We start from the raw sequence: 10,598 nt of genomic DNA on the forward strand, positions 1-10,598 counted from the left end.
AACTTTTCTGATCTCTCTGAGACAGTCAGAGGAAGTCAGAATATGACTCCCTTTCTATGGGGTTGAAAACCATCTCAGAGAAGTGACCTTCCTTTTTACTTGAAAGCATGAGCCGTGTGTATCTGGTCCATCGCACCAGGCTGGCCAGCCTAGATTGGTTGTGAGGCAGGGCTCCTGGTAAGCAGCTGCACACAAGGTTTCTAGATTTGACAGATGTCTCCCATAAATCAACTTTCTTTAGTGCACTGAGCCTCTCTAGCAGGGGTTCTGCTCACAAACCAGTCTTAGAAAGCAAGTTTGCTTCTCCCAGCTGTTGCTATTATGGGAACAGATTCATCTCTGGTGGCTGATGCCCAACATGAATCGAGCTGCTGTCTGATGAACACCTACAGTGCTGAGATGTAAACACCCTTCATTCACTTTCTTTGCATTCTTATAAAAATTCTGGTTATTGAGAGAGATGGTCCAGTAACTGAATAATAAATTGTAACATTTGTTCTTCCATGTCCATATCTGCTAAATGAGAATGTTTCTGTAGAATGACTGTAGCCCACACACCATCTTCTCTGGGCTTCCAGCAGCAAAGTGTATGAAAATAAACGTATCAGATATCTACCCCATTTCTTGGAAAAGTTTGTAACCCAGAAGGATGCTGCTGCTATTGGATCACTGAATGTACCTAGAGAGCATGGGTATTTCCTTTGTACACATGAGGATAGAGCAATCCTGTAAAGCAAATAAGTGTGTTGTATGATATCGAATTTTACTGAAAAGCATTCATTTTTCTGTGTTGATAGCTAATAAAATATTCATTCTTGTGGAGAACAGCTTTGAAGTTATAGCATGTACAAGCACAGGAAGGGCTCTGGAGTCACTGTGGGGCTTGCAGTAGAACAGGTCTGCAGCTATTTATCTTTCCTTATTGTACATTTTAAGTATAGTTTACAATTTTGTACCATTGTTCAGGAAAGAGCAGATTTGCACTGTGGTCATCTGGGCACTGGGCATCTCCTCAAACAATGTACAGCGGGGAAGGCATAGTGCCTGACTGCATTTTTAAAGAGAAAATTGTTGCTCTATTCCCATCCTGTAGGAAGCAGAATAGACATTTCCTCCAGTAAATCCCGAGTGAAGGCAGGTATCTCCTGGCAGTGCTGAGCTGAGTATCAGAGCTCTGGCAGGAGGTGAATTTATCAATGTTTTTAAAATGTTTTTATCAAAAAAGTCATGTATTTTATTTTTCAATACTGTATTACAAAAATAGACTTACATCTATGCTAAATTTACATCAGTAGTAAAAGCTGGCAGGAGGGTGTTATTCAAACATACCAGCTGAGTTTTGTGATTAGACATGATCAAGTGCCAAGAAATGTCTTCCTGTCCTGGTGTCAGCTGAGATAGAGTTCATTTTCTTTATAAAGGCTGGTTTGTTTTGGATTTGTGTTTTGCATGTAGGATTTCAGTTGTAGTGAGCATTATTTACACAAAGTGAAGGATATTGCAGCTTCTCATGGAGCCCTGCCAGCAAAGGGGCTGCAGGAAGCACAAGGAGTTGAGAGGTGACAGAACCCGGGACAAGTGGCCCAAGGGATATTCTATACTATATGGTGAAATACTGAACAATAAGACAGGGAGGAGCTGGCCGTGGGGAGTTGGCTGCTGTTAATCAGGACTGGCTGGTCAGCAGTCAGCAGGTGATGAGCAGTTGTGTTGTGCATCACATGTTCTGTATATTGTTATTATTGTTATCCCTTCCTTATCTTTCCTACTAAACTGCATTTATCTCAGCCCATAAGTTTTTTCCTTTTTCCAGTTCTCTCTCCAGTCCCACTGAGAAGGATCTTTTCTAAAGTCAGAACATACAAATCCTGTTTGAATGTGCATCATTACATTGACCTTTACACAGGACTGCAGAGAGCTGGCATAAGCCAATATGATTTTTTATTTTTTTTCTTTTTCAAACAAAATGTATCATGTTATGTTACCAGAACCTCATCAGAAATTGAAGCTTAGCATGTGAAATGCTCTAGTAAATGGCTATTTGATGATTTCTTGATTTTAGGACTCTTGCAAATTAATGCATACATGGTGGAGAGGTCATTATGGACTCAGATGCATCATTTCAGGCGTGTATTGCAGAGTTGAAGTTATCTTTCATTCACAGTTAAAACAACTGCATGGAGAGTGCAACAATTTGCTTGCTAAAGCAAGTGTGTAGCAAATCACACTGCAAAGCAATGCAAAGCACTCAGCAGCCTGTTTCACCTGCCACCAAGTGCGTATGTCAGGTATGAATAGTTCCCTGCTCTTTCCCTCACTAATTTGACTCATCTGTTCTTACCAGTGAGGAGCAACCTTGGAACAGAAATGGAAAAATACAGGGCCACAGCATTTCAAATAAAAGGGATCTTGAAGTATTACATGTAGGAAGGTCACGTATAACTTTACTTATCAGGCAGAAAATAGAGTAATAGGGTTCTCCTTGGCATGTAAAAGGAGAACTTGTGTACTTGGATCAGTAAAAATTTAGGGGAAAAAGAAATAATGACACACAGAGTTAGACACAAAAAGAGCTAGTACCCTAATGCAGAAAGGTGGTTTAAAATTCACAATACACTAAAAAGTCTTTAGTTACCTAAATGCATGAGTCAATTTTAATCAATGTGATAAATGCATAAAGCACTGTCAAGACCATGATTTAAATGGTGTAACTGAGGCAAGTGGGACCCCAAATCTATATCTGTCATGCATTTGGAAATAAATTGAGGGAGTTAAGCAGAGCAGTCTGCAAGCCTGAACTTCAGTTCTGCCAAGAATAAGTAAGTGCCTCAAATTACCATTTCATTGAGCCCCAAGGTAGTTGTTCTGTTTCACTCACACTAACCCTGAGCAGCTGATAAGGCAGAGGAGGATGTGGGAGCTGCAGAAAACCAGCAGAACCCTGATAAAATCTGCATTCCACTGTTTTCAGGCTCTGAACAAATAATTTCCAGTGAATTCCATTGCAAGCAGTACAATATCAAGGGCAGCTTCTCCAGCAGGCTCTTCAGACAGGTCTTGCTGTCAGAGGGGAGTCTCTGAATCACTCAGCTCCATGCTGGGCAAGTGGAAGAGCAAACAGCTGCTCCTGGGCAAGAAAAACAGAAGCTAGAAAAGGGCAGAAGGGGAAAAGGGCAGTTTCAGGAGGACTGAGGAGTCCATTCCTGAAATCACCTCTAGGAAAAAAGAAAAAAAAGAAAAAAAAAAAAAAAAAAACATGTAGATAAACATGAAAGGAAGATAATTCCTGAAGAAAGAAGTCTAGATAGGGAAAGCAAGTAGAGCTGGAAGGGTACAGAAACACTTAAGACAATAAGATAAAGAAAGAAGAAGACAGAGCTGATAGTGGCCAAAATGTCTTCATTGTTTAAATGTTCATAAAGCCAACTGTCATGTTTGGAACGGGAAAATAAAATGAATTTTGAAAACAAAAGAGGAGTTTAAAAAGAGCCACAGCATTTTGCCTGCCCATGAGGAAATGGGGGAAATGCTGCCATCAGGTTCTCCTTTTCTCTGGATAATGGGGGGTGGAGGCTGCTTTACAATGGCATGATAGGTAGAGTTACAGGAGCTTTCTCAAAACCAGGCAGGCACGAGGTGCTAACAGCTGAAATGGAGTTCAACAAAGTTCTTAGGTTCCTCTTCCCTTCCATTTTCACTCTCTAACAGCTGGACTGATAGCTAATTTTAACAAGCTTTAACCCTCACTCGTTAAAGAGGGGAGTAAGACATCATGGTCAAATGTATTTTCTGCAAGATTACAAGAGAAACAAACTTACCTTCCTGTAATAATTCTCAATGTACCGTTCACTAATGCTTTTATCTGCTAAAATTAAATATTGTTAACTATTTTTTATCAATTGTTGTTTGCTTTGTTAAATGATGCTAAGAATAATAACAGGAAATGTTTTACTTTATGTATCTCTCCTTCTGCCCTTACAAGCACCTTACATTCAAGGCACAAACGTGTGAGATATATTTTTGGAAAGCACAAAGCTTTTGCCTCCTGCTGTGTATGAAGCTTTGGCTTTAAATAAAGGGTACACCATTTCTGAGCAAAGAAATGTTTCCATTTACATGAATTAACATTGTTACAGGACTTTCGCTCTGTCTTCACCTTCACAGTCACTTGAAAATCCCAAAGATGCTTTTGCTGAGTGATTCACAGATTCTTGCTAGCTTTCTGCGTTTGCTGGGCATTTTCTGAATTGCTGCGCAATTAGTATTATTGGACCTGGACTGTGTTACCAGAATGGTGCCAATGGCCAATAGCTTCAACATTTACATGGAGTTCTCTGAGACAGTGAACTAGGTTTCCTTCACAGGCAGTGCAGAGAAACAGGGATGCCCTGGGCATAATATGACTAATTTTGGGCATCCACTGCAGATGATCTTAATCTTGTTTTAAAAGTACCTCTTTCTATTCACTGACGGTGAAGGAAGTGTCTGGGGTGATCACCACAGATGTACATATCTACACCTACTCTTCGGAACTGGAGTTTTTATGATGACTATTGAGTGGCTGAACTGGTGAGTTACTTGGGTCCTCTATGGACAAAACTGGCCATCAGCACAGTTTGAATGGTGTTGCACTTGGAGGAGAAAGGCAAATGCAGAGCCTCAGCCTGTGCCTCCATTCCAGGGATGAAGGTAGTGAAGAGCTTGTAGAGCTGGGGGGGTTGCCATGAGGAGACAATTAGCCCTGTGCGTGGCTTAGGAACAGATCCCTCACCTTCCAGGTGAATCATCAGGCTTGACAAAATTTAACTGCTGATTTGACCTCTGTCCAGAACGTGAAAATAGAAAGGAAAAAGTCAATGTTTTAACACCCCTTTTAATGTCCTTGCTTTTCTGTATTGAGAAATAAGATGTTTATCTCTGTCCTTTCTTTTCCTCTCACCCTACCTACACATCACCGAATCTTGGATCACCTAAGGAAACCCATGAGGAAAGAAGAGAATGGAACCAGTCGGGCTGAATATGCAATGACCTCCTCCCAAAACAACAAAACAGTTGATAACAATGCCGTTGTATAATCCCTGAGATCCTACTAACTCTCAGGAGGTGGTAAACTTTTAAAGCACAGCATGGAATATGCAAGGTGGGTGAAATAAGGCAACGAAAGGAGCTCTGTGGCCAAGGACTTCATTTCAGAAATAGCGCACGTATCAGTGATTCAGAAGAGAAAAGCAGACTGCTCTTCAGGCTTGCTGCTTCTCCAAGGGAGGATAATCCCCTTCTCCAAGGGACGTAGATTCAAGCTGCCCAGAGAAAAGGCATCACAAAGCATTGCATGCTGCATCTTGTGAAAGCAACATCATGATGCCTCCTGTTTCTTCTTCCCTCAGTTCCTAGTCTGAATAGAGCACTCCCAAAAAGCTCCTTAAATAGGGTCTTCAGAAGAAAAAGTGATCTGCTGGAGTGGCAGCAGCTTATTGTAAATGAGACTGAGGATCAATGGTGGAGCTGTCACCTACATACTTCTCCAGCCTGAGCAGTGTTTTCACCTAGGACCTCACAGCTTTGTATGCTTATACTTCATTCATTCTTATCATTCTTATTATTTCATTTAAAAAAAAAAAAAAAAAAAAAAAAAGATGAAGAAAAACAAAGGTAAAAAAATCTATTAAGCCATCAAGAAACCAAAAATTGCATGAAATTGTGACTTATCCCAGGAAATTTGTCTGTGGTCTGGTGACTATGCAATTTCCATGGCTGAAGACTTTTCAGGCAAAAGAAAAAGTATTAATTTAGTCATTAGCTTTGCTAATGAGGGACATGATCAATAGGTGCTTTGAACATTATTACTTTGTAATCAGCCTACTTTTTTTGCATCATGTTTCTTTTTTTTTTTTTTTTCTCTTTAAAAACTTCTTTTTTGGTGAAAGTCTACACATTCCTCTGTGTTTGCTTCATGCTGATTTGCCAGGGAAACCCCTACAGGAAAGTTTTTGTTTACATCCTGGAGTGTTTGGGTGGGATTGTGTTGAAAGGATGAGCAGCCCTTTGAAGTCCTCTTCATTCATTGGTTAGTGTTGCTTCCTGAAAGCGTTGAGTATCCTGAACTGAACTGATCCACTGAGAATGTTGTAGATCTGACTTGGAGGACCATTTCTGAGGGCCTGGTAAGCTGGCTATGTTCACATTAATTCAGTCTCCACCACTCCTGGCAGAGACTGCCAATCGTGCCAAATTCAGTGTAATAGCTTAGTGTGGTACTTTCCATGGCATAGATTACTGACTACTTAAAGCAAAGCTGAATCCACCCAAATTCATTTCATGTATGACCTCAGGTTAGAATCAGTAAGCAACACTTGGGATTAAGGCAGTCAAGCTGCTGGTCTTTCTCCATCTCCTGAAAACTTTCCTTTGTGTCCCATCACCGCACGGATGGCTTCATTTACCTCTGTGCTGAAAGTAACGACATGGTGATTCTATCCTGCTTCTTGTCTGGACCTTAAGCACCAATTCCATTTGGTTTTTATGTCTGTGAGTAACTCCTGGGCACCAACTCAGTCTTGCTCTGGGACATGGCTGTTCCCCAGCTGTCACTTCTGTCATTAATGCAACACACTGATATTTTCAGTTCGATGTAGGATGTGCCTGAACTGCAGAAACCAGATTTTGAACACATTCCTGTTTGCATCTAGTCTACCTCTAGGATGTAGAGTTTGGCCTAGAGGGAGACAAAGTTCTGAACACCTTCCCTGAATAACCTCCAGAGTGTTCAAATCAGCATTTTCAGATCACGCCCACCTCTAATATTCTATTACCTATTAACCGGTAGAGTATATGTAAATATAAGCATCTTTCTAATGATAAAATGAATTGCTGCTATATACCACCATTGAGGAATTTGTGGAGTTATTCATTTAGCTTTTTGGCCTGTCACCACTACTTAAAGGTTTAGCTACACAAAATTATTTTTTAAAAGCTAGACTTTCTTGAGCAGTGAATGCAATTATAAAAGTTAAAGGGAATAAGTAACCCTTTGCCCAAGAGTACAATCATTACCTTCCATATTTACATTGTGTGCTTGCACAACATACAGCGATATGCTCTTACATCCAAAGTGAGATTAAAATGACAGAATTTACATTTTGAGTCTAGTATCCTAAATGTTGATTGCCTAAAGCACTTAGCCCCTAAATACTATAATAAAAATATCACACGTATATTTCTAGAATATTTTTTAAGCTATAACATTTATTTTGTTGTAGTTACCAATGTTTGCCTTTTTTTACTCCAGTTCATTCTGCCTAAATGTGATACAGTCTGAGACTGGTTGCAAGTTTAGCTGAGAGTATAAGTGTGAATGCAGATGAGTTTAGCATGAAACAGGCTCAGGATTAGCACTTTCTCCTAAGGGTTCTTGATTTTATTTGTTTCCAATTAAAGCTTTAAAGGCATGTTCTGTAAAGCCAAAATCACAAAAGGGATTTGTAGCTCATTATGTTCATCAAGTAGTGTCTGTTTCTACAAGAACAAGTCTAAAGAGATGATCAGTGGATACTATCTTATTTTCAGTGATGTCAGTGGTAAAATGGACTCACTGACAGAAAATCCTGATGCGCGACATTACCCACGAGCAAACCCCTCACAAGCCCCAGAGGTCTTCTCAGTGGAAGACAAATGTTCAAACCTGATGTGGAGCAGGGAGGCAGCACATTTCAAGGAGCCACACATGGGGACTGGCATCTATTTTCAACTCTGCCATTCATCTGCTGTTTACTAGCAAGTAATTTTGCCTCTCTGTGCCTCAATTTACCCATCTGTATAATTGAGATAAAATACTTAACACCTCTGTGGCAGTATTTTGAGAGATGTCTACGTATCTTACTTGCACAGGCAGAGTTACAATGCTATTATATTCAACATGCTGATATTAAATAAATGTGTTTGGGAATATCATTACATAATATTTGTACTGCCCAAAGCATTTCATAAGTAAACATTCCTTCATGTGTCTTCTTAGTCTATTGGCCACAGAAGAGCAGTAGCAGACAAGCTGGGAGCTGCTTCTCCCTGCTTCTCTAGTCATTTTCTCTCAGCACTTACACAGTTGCAAGTCTGGGAGAAGTAGAAAATTACATATGGGGCAGTTTCGCCTGTAGGGTCCTGGGCACCTAAATGCAGTTGACTACAATGCATCAAAGGTGATCTTAAGGTGATCTTCAGAAAGTCTCTTGGAAAAGTATGCTGGGATCAGATTTAAGTCTTCAGAAAAGACAGGCCAGAAAGGCAGTGTCTCTGGGGAATGATTTTTAAAGTTTTCTTATGTGGTTTAAGGGTCTGTCTAATGCTCTACAGACTATTTGGAAAGCTCTTCTGAAAGCTCTTTCTATTCTTCATTATTGAACCATTATTACAAATGGATTACGAATTGTATTACAGATACAAAAGGAAGGAAAGGTCTGAATGGATAAGGGCTCAACTAAGCAGAGACCCTGGATCTGGGGAACTGGGAGTTCAAAATACAGCTTTACAAGCACCTCAAGTTTATTTTTAGGTGCAGAAAGGTCCTGCATAGCTCCATTCACAAAATAGCCAGATCCTCAGCAGTTACAAAGATGGCCTGTTTCTAGGCAAAAGTATAGTGCTCTACTCTGAACCCTCTGACCACCAACAGAAAGCCTTGCAAAATAGAAAACCACTGTTCAGTCTGAGGGAGAGAATTAACATTTCTTTTTAAGTACCAACACAAGCATAGACAGCACTTTAAGGGCCTGAGCTACAAAGCATTGAGTTTGCTCAGCACTCAGCAGGAAGGTGAAGCTGACATGTTCATGTTTTGCAGGAAGCCTCAGCCCTGCAGCCCTCCCTGGCTCAGACCCACCATAGGGCTGTGACCAGGAGTGCGTCTCCACCTTGCATAGATGTTGCAAAAACAGACATGGAAGGAAAGAGGAGAGTTCTACCAAGTTTAAGATATAAATATGTTGATATATATCTAGATAGAGACCTAATTGTCCAGTCTTGCATGCCATATGGTCATGCATAGCATGTGAAGCGAGCGTGGCCCTGCTTCTCCAACCAGGTAATGGCCATAGATGCTGCCAAGCAATGGAGAATCAGGCCTGTGGTAGATATGTATTTACAATGCTCCCTGCATCTGTACAAACAAAAATGTATTATTTTAAACTGCAAAATAGTGTGTTTGAATCAATGCATGAATGTAAATACTCTAAGATCTGCCTTCTTGACTGTGTACCACATGTACAGATGAAAACAAATATTATTTATAGGAAATCTGTATCGGTGGTTAAATAACTAAAGAGAAAAAAAATAAATCAGAATTAATGTTGTCATGTTTCTCAAACAAGCCATTAATGTATATTTAGTATTTAAGGATATTGCTCAACAAGTATGTTCCGTACCAAAAACTGTGTTGCAAATACAGATTGTGCAGTACCCTATTTTAAAAAGGCACCATAATTAATTTTTATTTTAAATAAAAATGTACTTGTAAAAAGTTTCATGTGTCCTGTGGGTTGTGTAGCTGAGAGCTGGGACATGATGAAGAGAAATGCTGCAGGGAGAAATGACTGTGGTGCCTCTTTTGGCACTTCTTTTACTGCTGAATTTACCCTGTTCATTTAAACGTGCTTTCTGCTCTGGTTTCAGCACAGCTTGTGGCTGTTGATGTCTGGTTGGGCTCTGGTGCATCTCATCCAACCCTCAGTTTCAGTCCCAGTCCTGTGCACTACTACAAGATTTTAGCCCTGTCCATTTCTTACCCTCATCCCACAATGGGGTTCTTGCTTGTTCAAACAACAGTAGTGCCTGAAATAACTCTCCAGACACCTTCAAGTTCCTGAACAAGATCATCTGTATACAGGCCTGCATGGGGTGATTTTTATTCTAAGCATAGAGTCATCTTGGTTAGCTTTAATTCACTAGATGGGATTTCCCCATGGAACAAAGATTTGACTGCCTAATTCATAGAGCTCAATAGATTTCACTGGCCCCTTGTGAATAATTTCTCATCCCCTTTTACAGGATCTCTTGAACAAACCCCAAACCAGCACAAATATAAAAATGAGCAATAACCACTATGCTATGTACTGTAATATCCGGGAGACTTAATTATTAGCTGTGTTTTGTGAAAGAAGTCCCCCACATTAGAATTTCCAGGTGACCACAGGAAAAGAAAATACCCCTAAAAGACATTTGTCTCTGCTTCAGACATTAAAGCTGCCAGTTCAACATCCACACTTCCAGCCTGTAGCAGAGAAAGAAGCACCTCACTATGAAGAGGAGACTTCCACAGCAGGGAGAAACTGGTTAGTCATTGGTAGAGAACAGACCTAGTAAAATTCAGGTGAGGACCCTCAAGTCCTAGTAACAATAAAAATATCAGTCAATAACGCACTGCCATTTGACTGTTTGTATTCTTTAGTCCTGGTGAAATGGTTGTATGAACCAAAGCATGAGTCCATTAAAAAACAACCAAAGCACTGGTGCTCTTTGGTGAACTACCGGAGTATTTGGTGCAAATCTGATTAGACTGGAACAGTGCAGGAGAGCTCCAAAACAAAACAAAACAAAAACAAAAACAA

The 10,598-nt window shown here is 40.2% G+C and overlaps 1 protein-coding gene across 3 annotated transcripts in view; it reads left to right on the top strand.

Moving 5' to 3' along the window:
- PRIMA1 (proline rich membrane anchor 1) overlaps window positions 1-9,514 on the top strand; it is a 47,645-nt gene extending 38,131 nt beyond the window's left edge. The window contains exons 4-5 of one of the 3 annotated variants that reach the window (XR_011903764.1): window positions 2,063-2,288; window positions 4,976-9,508. Coding sequence is in view for 2 of the 3 variants with exons in the window: in XM_072338433.1 (XP_072194534.1) it covers window positions 7,567-7,774 (208 nt within the window). In the remaining variant the exon portion in view is untranslated. Of the gene's footprint in view, window positions 1-2,062; window positions 2,289-4,975 lie in introns of all 3 variants that reach the window. The other 2 variants (XM_072338434.1, XM_072338433.1) reach the window with 2 other exon arrangements.
- The last annotated feature ends 1,084 nt before the right edge of the window (window positions 9,515-10,598 follow it).

This window comes from Excalfactoria chinensis, chromosome 5, assembly GCF_039878825.1.
Source record: "Excalfactoria chinensis isolate bCotChi1 chromosome 5, bCotChi1.hap2, whole genome shotgun sequence".
NCBI classification, from domain to species: Eukaryota; Metazoa; Chordata; class Aves; order Galliformes; family Phasianidae; genus Excalfactoria; species Excalfactoria chinensis.